The 17739-nt window shown below is 29.8% G+C and overlaps 1 protein-coding gene across 1 annotated transcript; it reads left to right on the top strand.

Moving 5' to 3' along the window:
* Nucleotides 1-1209: 1209 nt before the first annotated feature.
* Nucleotides 1210-17687, top strand: LOC121129226 (uncharacterized). Its single transcript, XM_040724934.2, has 3 exons — nucleotides 1210-1473; nucleotides 11183-11398; nucleotides 17335-17687. The coding sequence occupies exons 1-3, from the start codon at nucleotides 1393-1395 to the stop codon at nucleotides 17476-17478; spliced, it is 441 nt and encodes a 146-aa protein (XP_040580868.1). The 5' UTR covers nucleotides 1210-1392; the 3' UTR covers nucleotides 17479-17687.
* The last annotated feature ends 52 nt before the right edge of the window (nucleotides 17688-17739 follow it).

The raw sequence follows: 17739 nt of genomic DNA, 5'->3' as shown, positions 1-17739 counted from the left end.
AGCCCTATACAAATAATAATCCCTAAAGAACTCAAGAGAATAGTAGGCACAGAAGACGAGCATGTTTTTTCATTCTCTTTGCTGATTGGCTTAAATCTGTCACCTGTCATAAGATCAATTTTAAAGGTCTTGAATGCAATTGACAAACTACTCTGTGGTCTTAATTTAATTGTTCATCATAATTAGCCAATACTTATTAATTGCAATACGTTTTCCATAATGATAACATGTATTGTGGTGCATTGTAATATTAGATTAACTTCGAGTAAAAAGTATCCATGAAAATATTTACTTTTCCAAAGCCATCAAACATGCGAAGTGGACTCCCGCCAAAGACTCAAGAGTTTGTCAAGTAATATTATCAACTATTTTTTACCATGTGAAGGATGTAGAAATTATATTAATGGTTTGTTTTATAAGAATATCATTCGGTTTCATACTTTAACTATTCATGATTTCGGCAAAAGTTTCCAAAAGGAAGGTGGATTTTGGTCCATAATACGATTCCTACTTTATTTAAACATTATAAAATGAAAAACAAACGAAAGCCCCGTTTAAACGAAACAAACAAAAAAAAGTGGAAGTATGCTTGACATTGTGCAACATATGTCTTAATATTTAATTATATGTAATAAATTATTTATATGTATTATTTCATAATAATATTATTTAAGTTTATAATGTAAAATTCACTTAAGTACATATTTAAAATTAAAAAAGTAAATTCCGTTCTTTTTGAACTTATATTTATTTCTTAAAAATAAATTTTTAATTGAACTCGTGAATAAAGATAATAAAATGAAATATTAACAACTATTTGAAATCATGAGAGAATAACAATTATAAATCAGCTTTAGATTAAAACGTTATTTCTTTATCTTATATTTTTGTTGTTCTGGATTTTTGGTCTGTTTGCTCTTTCCTTTGAGTCATTGACTACTAACTAGTTTATAGATGTAAGACATATGACGTCATATAATATCCCTCTTCAAAATAAGAATAAAATTACTAGGAATGAGAAGAAATCCCCATATCCTGAAATGGGTTTTCACTCAACACGAAATGTGAGCGATATATTTATATAGAAGAAAAGGAGGGAGGAGGTAGGACCATATCCCACTCACTCGCACAAATGAAAAAGAAAGGTAAAGAAATCCCCCCCCCATCTCCCCAAACTACATAGATAAAGTTGAGGTAAGAGTTATTTGGATTTTGAGGAATCAAGGAACAAGAAGGGAAATAAAAGGTTCCGTTCCTCCGTCCCTACGCGTCAGTGGAAGAGTTTTTCTCCTTCCAAAGAGTCCTCATCCAAAAAAGAGCCAATCATCTACCAACGACACACTTATATACATTATAACCCAACTTTTCACGACTCACTATAAAAAAATTAACATGAAAGTAGTATTTTGTATCATTCTTCTCTGTGGTAGTGGATCCGCTTATCCGCAAGGTCACTATCAGGAGCAGCACTATGTGAGTTACATTCTTATTTTGATTTATTATAAATGGATCCTACTAGGGAATGTCTCTCAGTTTTTGTTTATAGGACAAAGAGAACGACTTTAAAGCAAAACAATTACCGAGCCGTCCATTAAAATCTATACACTTTGAATTTGACAATTGAACAAGATATAATTTATTAATTAACAATCGAATGGCAAGAAAATTAATATTTAAATAGATATGTGTCTGAGTTCTTTTAATCATTTATATAATCGCCTTTTGGGGCAATAATGGCTTCCAGTAGGCAGTGGAAGGCTTGGCGTCCATTGGATAGGAAAAAATGAAATTAACACTGAGTATTTGTAGGGAAGTTATTTGCAAATTTTCCATATTATTTAAGCAATTATATTTTTTCCCCTCGGGACCTCATAACTCCGAGTAATGTCGGCCACATATATAGTGATAAAGTATAAAAAAGGCTTTCAAGTCCATTAAAATATCTACATTTTATTGTTTGTGTATGTATGTAAATTGTTGCTTTTATAGCAAAAAGGATTAAGAAATGAAAAACCATTTCATTTGTACAATACAACTCATCCGAATACTGTTGCATTTTAAGTCTAGAAAAGTAACAATTTTAATTTTCCTGGCAAACATTCGATATGAATTGATATTTTATAAAGATGTAACACATCTTTTATGGAATAAATTCATGCTCAAAGTAAAGTTAATTAATTATTTGCTACATCAAAAGTAAAATATTTTAGCCATTTGTAAATTCAGTTATTTTAAGCATTTTCCTCGAGAGTCGAAGTTTGATCAAATGCAATTCATAAAAAAAAGTTTCTATTTAATTAAAAAGTCCATTCAAATACCTACATTAATTTCTTTCTATGGTTGCATGAGGAAGCAAATAATTCAATATTTATTTTTCTTTGAATGAAGTTTCTTAAAAATTACTTTGTATTTAGAAATACTATTTATAAACCATTTATTTCATAATCTAATTTACATTTGAACCGTTAAAAGGTTCCCTTTAAAGCTAATTACTGTCATTAATTATATTTTTTAATCTATAGAAAATAGTGTTTATATGTATACATATAATTAAAGAGACAATTTTTGTCTGTCTGTTTCTCTCCTGGGGTTTTGGGATTTATCAAGGATATACCAAGTGGTCCATTAAAATCGCAGCACTTTGAATTTTAAACTTCAGCAAGACATAATTACTTAACAAACAGTAGAATTTCAACAAAATTAATACTATAAATAGATGTGTGGCTGAGCTATCTTAATCATTAATTTTGCCTCCCTCATCGGCAATTATGTATTCTAGGGTATTCCAGGCTATGGCTGAGGCCTGGCACCCGCAGCAGGTGTAAGTCCTCTGTCATTGCTTCCCAGTTGTGTCTGACAGTGAGTTTGAGGCCCTCAGTGTTTCGATGACAAACGCTTTAGGCAACCCCTTCGTCATGTAACCAAAAGGTTGAAGTTGAAGGCGCTGGCATTAGGGTTTTAGGGTGCCAAAAGTGTCAAAAAAGAGTTCAAAAAAATCTTGCACGCAAGGTTCTTTCAACCTACTTTTTTGTTAGCTCTCTGGACAGTCTTGTGTGAATCCCGAGATTTATTGTATGGGGCCTCTTTGACTTGAGGGGATTAGCCTGGGCTGTTCTCATTAACTCCTCTGTGTCCAGTTTGGCCTTTTTAACAGAGCCCTTCGTCTTTTCCAACATTTGGACTTGCTGACGGTGTAGACATTGGTCCTAGAGACACCCAACTACTTGTAGGGGGGGGGGGGTAAATGGAAATAAGTAAATCACATTAAAGTGTCTTTTTCTCGACTTTTACGTAATCTAGAGAGCTCAGGTTTTGTTTTGTTTTTTAACTAATTATTTATGCTTTAATATATTGAAATATGAATTTATTTCAATCACGAATCCTTCATTATTTATTAATTAGCAATTATTCAGACCACCATGTACACCTACATAAAAAATTTGTTTTCCTATTCCATAATGTAAGCTTTTTTTTAATTATACCTATATATAATTAATTAAATGAAACAGTTAATACATATTAAACTAGAATTGGCATTCAGTAGAGCGTAAATATCTGAATATGGTAATTTTTTCTAAATTAGATTTTGTTATACATATTCTAGTGATGAGTAGGTAGACTTTTAGCCCAGGGGTATAATTATATATTTTACAGTTATACCACGTAAAGTCATACATGCCTTTGTGGGAAAATAATTATTTATATTTAAAGCTATATATAATAAGCTATATTTTTATTGTCTTGTCCAGTATTGTAGGGTAAAAAAATCACAATTTGAGAAATGTTTTGGAGGAGATCAGCTAAAATCACCTATAACAAACAAAGGAGGAGGGAGAGAAGGAAATGAACTAGGGCATTGGCAGGAAATTACTCATATATCGATCTTCAACTATACTTTAAGTCTAATAAGAACTTGCAACATTTCCTCAGGGTTAAACTCCGTCTTTTATGAGCACATACGAATCTTTAATCCGGTTTTGAATATAATAGTATTGAATTTATTAAGGAAAAGATGTTCACTATTGAGGAATTAAATAATAATGACAACTGATAAGGATGAGAAAATTAATTCTACAGATAACCAATTCCAAAAAAAAAGGGGCAGCTAAATAATTCAGAACATTTACATCATTAATTATACGTTCTAGCCACAATACATCTTACTTTAAACTTGGGCTATATCTTTTTTCTATAAAAAAGGTTATAATTAGTCTTCAACCTTTTAGATGCAATGAAAGACTAATAAGGACCAGTCCTGGTACAAATGTATTATTTATTTATGAAACATACAGCTGTTGGCATTTGAAGTTGATAATGTGCCACATAATACATACTTATATTTTGGCCACTTGTATTAAAATAATAAAAAATTATATTTACTACTAATATATCAATCCTCCATAGAATATTCGATACCTACAATTTCCTCATCCAAAGAAATGCAAGTCCTTCATTTAAAATTATTCACCAGAGTTTTTGGCTGCAATTTGTACAAGTTACACCTTGTAAACAATGTTATATATATGGGATATTAACAAAATATTCAATGACCGATTAAATTATAGAAGTCAAATTTTTTAATGAACTTTATTTTACAACAATGAAGAATTTATTATTGCTAAGAAGTCAAACATTTAGGCATTTTAGTTACCATGAAAGACCAATTAGGACCAGTGGGCGGCAGAAAGTCTGGCACCCTTTGCAGATGAAGTTGTCAGTAATGACGTGCCTGTAGTACATGCTGACGGTGATTGGATGAAGAAACGCTGCAGGCGTTCCCCTTCACATGCAACCAAGAGATGTAGTCAAGGAGGTTGGCATTAGGGCTATAGGGGGGCAACATTGTATAAAAAGAGCTTTAAAGACTATATGAAAAGAGTCTTGCATCAGAGGAGATGCCCAATTATTTCATTACTGGTATCAATAGTGGCCTTTCCACCTTCACAAGGCTCTTTCCACAAAGTCGGACAGTTGGAAAAAAAAAAATTCAAACCCCTCCAAAAAAAATTATAGCACCGACCTTGACGATGTATAATAACTTTCACAGACGATTATATGCTTAGAATTGACAACTCTACCACATATTTAAATTTGAGAATGTGAATCCATATTATATATCCCTGAAAATGAAATGAGTAGGTTTCAATTCCTGGAAATATATTTAGTCCATAAAGCCATCATTTCATTAATTTAATGAAGATCCCATAACTATAAAAATATTAGTGTTCTTTAAATAGCAAACTCTTTTCATTTGATATTCATATCATTTTTATTTCTTCTTAATCTCATCTTTGATTGATGGAATGTATAAGTTTAAACTATACATAACATACACTTTTGCCTTTGACTCACTAATTTGGAGTACAGCGTGTATTAACAAAGTGGAGCAAAACGCCAATGTTAGCTTGAGTAGATTCATGGTCTTATTTGTCGGAAAAGATTAGACATATTATGATACCCCACATAACAAGGCTCAGGATCGAACAGCCTGTAATTAGCAATGGCATGGAACATGTGGATCCAAACATCATTTTGAAGGCTCTATTCACTGATACACGTCAAAAATGGTTGAAGAATAGATTAGAAAGGTCCTGTGTTTTTACAAACAAGTCAAGGTAGAGAGAAACTGTTATTTTTCTATAAGGAGTTAGAGACCTCATTCCATTTATTCTATGAAAATGAAAAAATTATCCCGATATTCTCATGATGCTGGAGTAAGAGATCTGGATTAACCTTGATGAAAGACTAAGTCCCTCGGGTGGCTCATTGTAACGTCCTCACAGTATAAGTATAGGTGACACATTGAGTGACTCTTCTCTAAAATACATTTCATATCATATGCAGTGAAACACAGGAACCAAAAGCTCCCTTCGTAGTTCCATGATTTGTGTCTCTGAGGCAATTATCATCTTCAACTCTTTGGTCATAGATGGGAAATACCAGTGCACCATTTCAAGTGTTTACTAATATTTATTTGTAGGAGCTAGCTTAATATCCTCCCTTCATGATATGATTTACCTATCAGATCTCTGAATGTGCCCATTTTTACTTTTATTCCTTGTGTCGTTCAACGAATTTTAATTAAACATTCAAGTCTCGTTTCTTCTTTCTTTTGTTTTTTAATGAGGGTGTGTAATAATGTTTCCGTTGTTTTATTAATATATATTGCTTAGAATGAATAAAAAAATGATAGCCCATTTAACCTTATGCCGTATACAACTTTTCCTTACTTTTTCAGAATTTACCTTGTTCATTCTGTTAAAAGGCTAAATTCATGGAAGCAGGGTATTTAGCTATGAAGTAATAAAAAACAGTGTAGCTATTACGACTACCTTGCACAGAAAATGATCATGTGGTTTTCGTTTTGTCATTTGATTTATTGCTTTGCCTTGTAGCTGGTTTTTCGTGCATAAAATTAATAATAAACATTTCACTAGTTCTTCATCATGAATAAGCAAGAAACAAAACGGCAGCAGATCTCATTGACACAGGAATTAGTATGGAAAATATTATGGAGATTATGAATTGTTCTAGAAGCCCCACTTACAAGAAAAATGAAAAAAAAATTTGTCAAAATGCATCATTTTGTGGTATTTTATCTTAAAAATTGACGTTTGATGGAGGGGATGGGGAGGGGGGAAATATTGAAAAAAAATGAAAAATTATTACGAAAATGACAGATATTTCAGTTAAATATCTTTTTTTATATGCAAACGAATTTTCAAGCAGATTTATACAATGTTTACTTTAATCTATGAATCCAATATTGCATGTTTTCGAACCTGAAAAAAAGAAAAAGTGCAAATTTGGCCAACTTTTTTTGATTATGAATAAATATAGCAAACGTACTTATTCGTTATTTTTTTTAGACAGCAGTCACTTTTGATTTAAAACTCAACGCCCTATTCAGTCTCCTTCAGCTCCAAAAAACAATTCCGTGTTATAGAATAATCCTCTCATTTATGACCCCCGCCCTTAAAAGTCGCCACAATCTTAGCTATCCAAGTTTAAAAGAGGTACCCATTCAAAGTTAGAGGCTCTGTTACCAAACGGCGTGGTCACCCATAAAGAACATACGTTACACACAAACTGTATTTTATATTTAATACACAAGTATATACTGATTCTCCGTAAAATATCATTTTATAATCAATTTATTTTCATTTATTTTTAAAAAAATGAATGAAAATACTGCCTCTATAGGATTAAACTTAGTTAGTTGAGTCACAAAATCCGTTTGTATAGGATTTACTTAAATCTCTATACATAATAAATCTTAATATATTAAAAATTTATATGTTGCTATGATTAAATAAAGTTCATTATACACTATATTTTGAGAAATGAATCACATTTAATTGAAAGGATAGTCAGTTTTAGCTAAAAATAATTAAAATTATAAAGATAAATTGAAGTCCTATTTTGGAAATGGGGAAAAAATTTATGAGTAAGTTACCAAAATGGGTCATGAGAAATCCACGACAAACCTTCATTAATTTTGAATTGGCAACAAAGACTTACAATTGATCTCAATTTTATAATCAGGCCCAAGGAACAAGAACAACAAAACCATCCAAACTTTCTTCTAATGATAATAAGGAAAATTATAGTCTATATAAATGCCATGTCAATGTGTGGAATACAGTTATTTTTCAGCTTGACTGACCCAGTCGTTACTGTCCCTTCAGAATACCAAAGCAGTAAAATGTATGAGCTTATTTGTAATGTCATTCTCAAATGGAAATCTAACTTGGTATTTCTGATCCTAAACTTCGACGAAAAAGAAATATACTATCCTATTCCATTAAAACTTAGAAATATATTTTCAATTATCATAATTCCCACAAAACACGTTTCCGAATATTACGAAGCTTTTGATCTTGTGGACAGAGATTAATCAAATAAACTATAAAATTCATATTGAAATTTAGTAAAGTTTATTGAAATCAATCAAAGAAGAAAATTGGTAATAACATCTTTAGTCATTTGGCAAATTTGACCTACATCAAGAAATATATGGCTGAAGTACAAATTATCTTAATGACTTAAATCGAATTAAAACTTGGATATGACACAAAAACAATCAATATTTTTGATTAATATCATTTATTAGAAGAATGGATTATAGTAAAAGAATTCTTCTAACAGAAGTTTTAAATCTGGCAAAATTAATACTTATAATGCTTGCTACAATTGCAACATGTGAAAGATCTTTTCTTGCCTTAAAACGAGGAAAAACTTATTAACCACTACAGGCTCCTGTTAAAACCTTCATCAATATAGAGTAAGATATGATAATTAATAAATGAACACTGAATAATTACAACTCATGCCAAATAACCTGAAATTTATTTTATAAAATTGGAATAAATTGTATGGTAATCATAATTACTGTTTGTAGAAAAAGTACTCTATGTAGTCATTATAATACTCATAATTGATCAAGATAATCTTGTACATAGTATATTTTATTTATAATATGGCTTACAATAACAATGTACATTAATTATGAATCTGGCCACCATCAGCCTCAATGATAGCCTCCAACCGCCTAGAGAACCCCTTGCAGACATTGTCAATGTAGTCCTTTTCATGATCCTCCACTGCTGGTTAACAGAAGTTCTCAGGGCATCAATATTCGGTTGGCGGACTTTGCATGCCTTCATCTCAATTTGCCACCAAATGGATATACATCTGGGCTCTGAGGGGGCCAAAGCTTCTTGGACTAGAAGTTCATGTTGCTAACCATCTGTTCTTCTACAATATTAGAAGTATGGGTCGGAGCCCCATCCTTTTGAAATACGTACGTTGCCTTGTTGGACTTTTGTCATGGTTTTGGTGATCTATGAGACCACATTTTCCTTCAACACCATCAAGTGGTCGACTGTGAGTAACCCTTCTACCAAGAAACCAAATTGAAGACATTTTTTCTCCAATTAATACCACTACCCACAACATCATCACAGTATGTCTGGTCCACACCCTCATTTTGCTGGATGTAGACGGGATCAACGATAAAGGTCTTTTCAGCAGATAAAAAAAATTACCCAATTCTGTTAGGCTTCCGATTATTCAAGAGTTGTTGACGTTGCTGAAGAAAGATTTCTTTTTGACATTCAGACTGGAGTGGCCTCTCAATTCTTCTAACTAACCTTCTTCCAGCCTTTCAGATTGGCTTTCCCACAGTAGGCCGATGCACCTTCATCTTCTTGGCGTTCTCTGACATCTTCATCGTTGGGTTGACCTTAAAGGTTTCCATGATGACTTCAGGCTTCACTTTTGTGGGTTTGCCACTCTTGGGTTTGTCTTTAAGGTTATCCCATCTCCCAAATGATTTCTAACATGACAAACTGTGGCCTTGCTGACGCTTAAGGCCTTCATGATGTCCAAGGTGGTCCTTCTGGCTTGGATTAAATCGCCTATGACGGCTCTTCTTGCCTCTATCGCAAAATATATTGAATTTTTGTTTACGGCATGTACATCAAAGGCTCAGAATCTAAGCTATGCAAAAATAATCTAAAATTTAATCAACAACACCTTTTTAGAAATGTATTTTGAGAAGGTCTCACTACTTTTTCTACACCGGGTACATAGTATTGCAGCATTATTTTGGGGGGTACAAAGTGCTGTTTTTAGTTTGATCTGGACCTGGGGATAAAATTAATGTGTGGGGAATTTTCTATATTTCCTATTTTCAAACTGTTGTTGCCCCTTGTATAATAATCTTTATCGAATTACAAAAGGTATTGTAATATTTTATTTATAGAACGAGCTTGTTTATCGAAAAGACAAAGTCTTCTTATGGCTTTTTTAATAAATGGTGTCCATATTTCATTCAATGGCTCTAAAAATAAACGCTTATAAAACATAACAATCTAGGGTGTAGTCACCATTTTGCAGTTTTTAGTAGAATGTATTTGAAATTATAATTAATGTATATTATCATTGAATTTTGGGAAGGGAGCATCTTTTGAGACGACCTCTGAGTGATCCTATCGCCAATTTCATGCAAATTCATTTAATTACCATTACAATTTAATTTCAAATATATTGATGTAGACAAAGACAGTTGTAACATTTTTTGCTTTTGACTCAATTACTGAAAGTTGGTTAACAAAGGGTTGAAAAAATTTATCATAAAATACTTGGATCTATTTCTTATCAATGGAATATTTTTTTCTAGATTACATCAGTCAGAAGTTTTTTCAGAAATTACATTTGAGTAAGACCTGTCAACTGTTACAAACGTAGCCAGGGAGGGTTAAATTATTTAAAAAATCGAACTTGAGTATTAAATCAAGAAAATTCAGGGGGTTTCTGCAGGATGAGGGATGGAGGGTGTGTAGTCCTCCTCCTCCCCCCACAAAAAAAAAATAAGGTATTTTTTATTATTCCTAGAAAAATTGATATTTGAAATTTTTAATTTAATTATTTGTGAATAGCAATGGACTTTTTTAATTTTTCTACGAAAAATTGAATATTTGAATTTTTTTTCAAAGTATTTTATATTTGAAATTTTATTTTAGCAATTATTTTCCTAAAAACTTCATTTTTTGTGATCAGCTTTGGATTTTTAAATTTTTCCAAAATATGTAATTTTTGAGAGTAGCTATAAGCTTATGAAATTTTTTTAAATATCTAAAGATTTTTTAAATATATTTGATATTTTTTCCAGAAAATTATACATTTGAAATTTAATTTTTGAAATATTTTTCCAGAAAATTATACATGTGAAATTTAATTTTTGAAATATTTTTCCAAAAAATTAAATTTTTTGAGAAAAACAATGAATTTTTTCCTTAGTTTGTAAATAGTTGTAGAATTTTTTTTAGAAAAATTTAATTTTTTGATAATTTTTATAAAAAATTTCAAAAAAAATAAAAATATATATATTTAATCCTGCAGACGCTTCTGAAATTAGACTAAGTTATAAAACGAACATAGACATTTAGATTCAGTTTTAATTATTAGATATCAATACGTTCGATATTTAAAAAAGAAAATTGTAATGAACTAATGATTTTTTGAATTATTGAGGAATTGTCGGTTCACAGTAATTTATTTAGAGTGATTAATATTATACTGTAGAGGAAATTTAAAAAAATACTACTTCTCGAAAAATAGTACTTATTCTATCATTTAAAATCCTCAGTAATAACATAGCTGTTTTAATTACGAGTAGGAACCGAGAAGAGCAATTGCCACATTGAATGCATTTCAACGATTTTCTCCAAATCAAGGATTACAAACTCAAGTTCCAACAAAAAGATTAAACGACGATGATCTAGACATAACCTCCATCCTAGAAAAGTCAGACAGCAATTGGAGTCCAGATTTTGTTGAAATGTTGCAAAATATGAAGGAAGAAGGTCGTTCAATTAAAGTCAATTCTGATCAAGTATGTATCGTATGCTTAAATAATATTTTATTACTTTTTTTTTTTTCAAAAGGAAAACGATTAATTTTACTTCATTACTTCAAAACTAATCTCTTTCCCTTTGATATATATACTCTCGAATAATTATTTACTCAAATAGTGAGTCGATTTTCTCATTACAAAAATCTGAATTGAATATATTTTATTCGGTGGGTTTGATTTTTATGACTAAAAATCCTCAAATATTTTGAATGGTTTCCAGGTGCTGTCCAATAGTGATTTTTTAGTCAATGCCAATTTATAATGTGATTCTTTTAATCTCTGAGGAGACAAATTAGAGAAAGGTATGACACAGGTTTTTTTTACGAATTGCACAATCTCACAGTTGAAATAGTCATAATAATACTGTTAGATCTACTAAAATCAGATAAGTCATGCAAAAATGTGTACATTATCGCCAGAACTACAATTGATGCTTGGAGCAGTAAACGGTATCTTTAATACACTAAAGGATGTATCAGGAAACAATGAAGCCTACAATTGGGCTGACAAAAAATATTGCTCAAGCTAAATATCATGATGTTTCGGGTACTTTGAAATTGTCCCAAGATTATATCAGAGTTATTCTCAGAGCAAGCAAGTGAAGTATTATGATTTTCAAAGAACTTGGGACAATCTCAAGTACCTGAAACTAGTCTTGTGTAAGTCCTTATTTAGGACTGAAGACTGACGTCTCTTCCAGTTCAGTCTTTTCCGGTCCAGTTTAGTCCTAAAACTTATAAAGTTTGGTTCTTGATGACGTCAGTCGATTAAATTTATTTTCTTTTTATAATCAGTTCTTGTACTGACAGTCCGAAGGACCAAAAGTCTTAAGGGCCGGTCTCAAGGACAGATATGACGGATCCTAAGAATAAACTGGACTGGGCCGAATAAATAAAAGAGGTCCATCATGTGTTAATATTTTGTTGAATAAAAGTAGTTTGGAAAAATATTTCTTGGATATGAAGATAGAATTCGTTTTTTTTTAATCAAAAATATTTAGATGCATGCATTTTAGGAATGTAGTTGTTCTTGCCTGAAATTTTCATCCATCTCTGAATCACAAAATGCACCCCGAAAAGTATTTCTTGGAATATAAATTAGGAGTGAAAAGTGACAATTCCATGCAAATGTAACATCCATAACGATGTGTATTGTCACTCCTTTTAAAACCCCAAAACATTTAATATTAGAAGCTTATCTTTATTCCAATAAGTGTAACTAAAATGTATATTCCCTTTGTGTAATTCAAATCAATTCCTTGTCAACGTTAAGCTTAGTTTCATAATTTATATCAGAATATAATGTACATAACCCTGGAATTCCGTAAAAAGAAAACATAACGTTGCTACTAGTTTTTTTAGAATACCAATATTCTCGTAATGGTCCCAATTCAAAATAAAAAAAAGTATTTTGGTATATTTCAATACATTTTACTACAAATTTACGTATATCTGCAGGATTTTTGTATGGGGTGGGGCTGGGACAATAGCCCGAGCCCATAAAATCCAAAGGGTCATACGCCCACAGCTATTGTGGAATTTATATAAGATGTTAAAATGTCAAAATTTGTAGGAAAAACAACATTGCCCCCCCCCCTGGAATCTTATAAACACTTGTGATGACTTCGCCGTATATATTATTTGCCCCCCTTGTAATTACATTCCACCGCTGGTGGACGGGGATAATTTTAAATTTGTATACATTTTTAAATATCAGTGAACGATAAAACGAAAAAGATTATTAAAACCTTCAAGATCTATAGATTTGGCAATTGGAGCCTCTTTTTAAAAAAAAAAAAAAACAACAAGTTTTTAACAAAGTTGATAAAAATATTGAAGGATGCAAGAAATAAATTATTTGTTACTTTCTCTAAATTACTAGACTTAGGATTTATGAAGGATCACACAATCGCTCAAAAAATTGCTCATTTTTGTGAACAATTTATTAAATAAATTTTATAGAATTTGGCTTCTATTTAGAATATACAAAAGCTTTTCATGATTATTTTATGATATTTATTGAGGGAAACCCCACTTGCAAAAACCTTCCCTCATTAGGGTCTCTTTTTTTAGGGTAAAACTATAGATATGATGCAATCAAGGTTACGGATTTATGAGGTATCTACATTCTGACAATAGCTAATTAGAGGAAAAGTACATTTGGGGCAAAATTGAGTCTTTAATCATTTCCCTTGAAACAAAGGAGAAATACTTTTGCATCATATTGCTAAATCCTGATCTTACATTTCTAGCAAAAGTTGGACTTTTTGATCAGTGTGAGTGGTGATTAAATGAATTCTAACAAGACTCTTGAAGATCTCACAAAATCCAAATTTTCCTAACTACTAATGTTGACGTTAAAAAGTGTATTAGTTATATTTTTAATAAAATACTTTTTAAATACTGATCCAAGGAAAAAATTCTTTCCAAAATTTTGATTTGTCTATATATTATAGCAAAAGTTATTTATAAATATAATACAATACTTTAAATTAACCTATAAAACTTTTATTATGGTAAATAAAAAATTTGCTCAATCTTGATATTTTGGACACACAAATTTTAAATAACCCTTCGTATTTTCTTTTTTTTTTTTTTGGCTGCTTCTCCAGCGTAAATTTATGATTTATTTTAGTATTATAAGTCTAGTTTTTTCCAAGTTGATACTCAAATAATACAAAATTCACCTGTTTTTCATTTTTGATTATATATATATTTTTTTGTTTTTACAAAATAAATGAATGGTTCTAGCTCAAATAAATATTAAGTTTAAGACCATCGTTAATATGATACTTATATTTGAGGATAAGAATATTGTTTAAATTGTACGAGTGTAAATTTATAAAGAAAAAAAGTCATCTTCGGTCTTTAGCAAAACATGATTGCTCCTATTAAGTATTTTGTCCTATGTTGAAGATTTTAAGGTATGACACGTTATTACCTGCATTTTTTCAGGAAACTTTTCTACCAAAAAATTATTGAAAAAAGGCCTGAAATCATCTGGTAGCCAAATAAGTAAATTATAGTAACTTCCATTTATTTTGTAAGTAATCCCGACTATCAATGTCATATTTTTTCTTCACAATTTATAAAATGAATGACGTACATCAATATATATTTCATAATATTAAAATCCTACATAGTATTTTATTTGATTATGTATCTTGATATTGTGTCTCAATATTGTATTAATATATATTAGAATAGCTATACATTTACATATGATAGCCGGGAAAAAAATAGGCGATATAATATAACTTATTACTATGTTTATATATGAAAAATAATGTATTATGAAGCAGCCATGACCTATTAAGTGAGACAAAAGAATCCATAGCTGACGACAAAATACACAGGGTATTTTTGTGTTAGCGAGGTAACACAGTGATGATCAAGCAAGTAACATTATAGTTTATTGTAATTTCTGTTAGTAAATATTGTATTTCAATATTACCATATATTTTATGAAATTATGTCGGTCGTGGTTTTTTATCTCAATGCAATTTAAACAATAATCACGTCCCTACTATTATTTAATGTAAATAATATTTACATAAAATAAAGGAAAGCGATTCCTCTGACTGGTGAGCTATTTTCAAAACAATTTTTTCCAGAGAGAGTAATCCCACTACAACCTTTCCAAAAGCCAGCTGTCCTAGATCCCTTTGTAAAAGGGATTAACCTAAAATAATAATATCTGTACCTACCGCATGTGTTTAGAACACTTTTGTGCAGGTTTAGTTTATGTTCAATTTGTTTCGTCTCCATTTTTGAATATTGCATCCTAAATTATTTTATTATAATATTTATAAAATTATAAGTCTCCAAAACGAAATTCAGATCATGTTTTGTTTGTTTTTTTGACAAATATATATTAAAAAATTCATAACTTTGAAAAGTAATAAACAGTTAAATAACAGTAATAAATAATTATACATAAGAATTGGAATTGCAAATTTAACATAATTTTCCACGTAAACACACCCGATTTTTCGATTCTGATTAATCGTACCATCACTAGATGAAAAACTCTAGAAAAACATTCATATTTGGATTGGAAAGAACAGTAACGAAGAACAATACAAAAATGTTCTGTTTGGTTAGTAGTGTACCGATTTTCTATTTTAATATAACAAAGTAACTGATTGCCAAAGAAGAAATTATTTGTAATAACGAGCGTGTCTAGTTATGGCTCAGCGCGTCATATTAGTCATAACAAAAAAAGAACAGAATATACATATTACGGCTTCACCTAACTAACACAAAAATTGCCACTTTTTTTTATTCTTATCAGCTGTCAATGTTTCCACTTCTTTAATCGTAATCAGTGTTTTGACTAATAATTCCATAGTTGGGATTTTAATCTGTTTCTTTTCGGGGGAGAGGTTAAAAGATACAATCAATGTAACAACGAGATATATCTAAGATTAAACAAAGTTAATAAACGCTAAAAATTCCGATCAATGCCGAATACCCCCTCTACTATGTATATATAAATTAGTAAACTAATTAATCTAAATTTTTTGTCCATTTAAATATTGTACAACTGATGAATATCAGGAGGCTTTATTTTCAATAAATTTCATGATTTAATTAGTCTTTATTTGAGATTTCATCTCGTTGTTTTCTTTTAAGGAATAGGAACTCTGCACCATGCAGTACCTTTACTTTTAATATCATACCACAAATTTTTATTTCAATGAATCTTTACACTAAAGCCAATATCAATTTACATAACATATTTGATAACTGAGTTTTCTTTTAAATTTAGGATTTGAGCAGTTTTAAAATTTTTTGGGTCAAAAACTTCATGGAATTAATTGCTAATATATAATAATTAATTGAACAGATAAAAATGCAAATTTTGAAACATTTGACCTACCAGTGTTGAAACTAGTGCAGGGACGATAGTCGAAATCGGAGAATTGGGTGTTTTTTTCTGGAATCGGGATGTATAACTAACAATTCCAATACTTATTTATTAGTCGTAATTAACTATTTATTACTTTTTTAGGTTATGAAAAAAATAGGCCCTTCTAAAATTTAGGAATTTTTAGTATTCACAAGAAAATTTAATATTTGAAATTTAATTTAATTTTTCAATTTTTTTCCCAAAAAATTTAACTTTTTGTGAATAACTATATATTTTTTAAATTTTTCTCTTAAAAACGTAATATTACAAATTTTTCTCTTAAAAACGTAATATTACAAATTTTTCCTTTAAAAACGTAATATTACAAATTTTTCTCTTAAAAACGTAATATTACAAATTTTTCCAACAAAATTTATTTAAGAACTTTAATTTTTCAATTTTTTTTGGAGAAAACTGTCGATTTTTGAAATCCAATGTATTTTTATCAAAAAAAAATTAAATATCAAATTGTAGATTTTCAAAAAAAAAAATTAAATATCAAATTGTATATTAAAACTTTTTTTTTTTAATTTTATATTTGAAGTTTTATTTTTCAAATTTTTTTCCAAAAATTTCAAACCAAAAAAAAACAAAATTGTATTTCTTAAATATTAAAGAATGGGGCATCTGTAATTTTTACGAAAATTGTCTCGGAATCGACAAAATACTAAAGTCAAGTTTCTTTTGAAAAGTTACTTATCTAAAATGACAGGTGTTTTATGAAGACAGTCATTATTATTTCATAAATATGAGCAAGAACATTTAGTCAGTTACGTTGAATTTAAAAAAAAATTATATATCATGGACAAAAAACTAAATAATATTCGATTTTGACAGATGTCCTAAAAGCAAAAAATAATAATTAAAATAAGTATTATAAAATCCTTTTCAGAAAATTCTAATTACGCATTAACTTATGTAGTATTATAGTAGGATTTAAACAAATAAAGAATACATGTTTTTTTAGATTTTATTGTAATACAAAATCCTTTGACATCTTTTAGGATGATATGAATTTAGCACAATCACCAAACTCAGTCATTTGCAAAATGGAACCCTACAACACTTGCTACCATGTCGCACCAAATGGAGACATCCTTCTTTCATTGGTACGGCAGAGGCCAATGAGACTACTACGAATATACTGAATCCCAGCATCCTCATTTGTAGCTTACAAAAGTCATATATTAATTATTATAATTAACAAAAAAAAATACCTATTGAGTGTGATACATCAAATGAATTGAAGGATCCAACCATTGAGAGTAATTTTATAAAAAAAAATAGCTTTTAAATTGAATATACAATAGTTTTAAATTATTATTATATCTTTAGTTGAATTATAATTTACATATAATTTAATGGGTCATAATTTGTCTCAGCATGATTAAATGAGGGAGTGTCCAATA

Source organism: Lepeophtheirus salmonis, chromosome 14 (assembly GCF_016086655.4).
Source record: "Lepeophtheirus salmonis chromosome 14, UVic_Lsal_1.4, whole genome shotgun sequence".
NCBI lineage: Eukaryota > Metazoa > Arthropoda > Copepoda > Siphonostomatoida > Caligidae > Lepeophtheirus > Lepeophtheirus salmonis.
The sequence above is the reverse complement of the archived record's forward strand: the minus strand, read 5'-3'. Positions and strand labels throughout refer to the sequence as shown.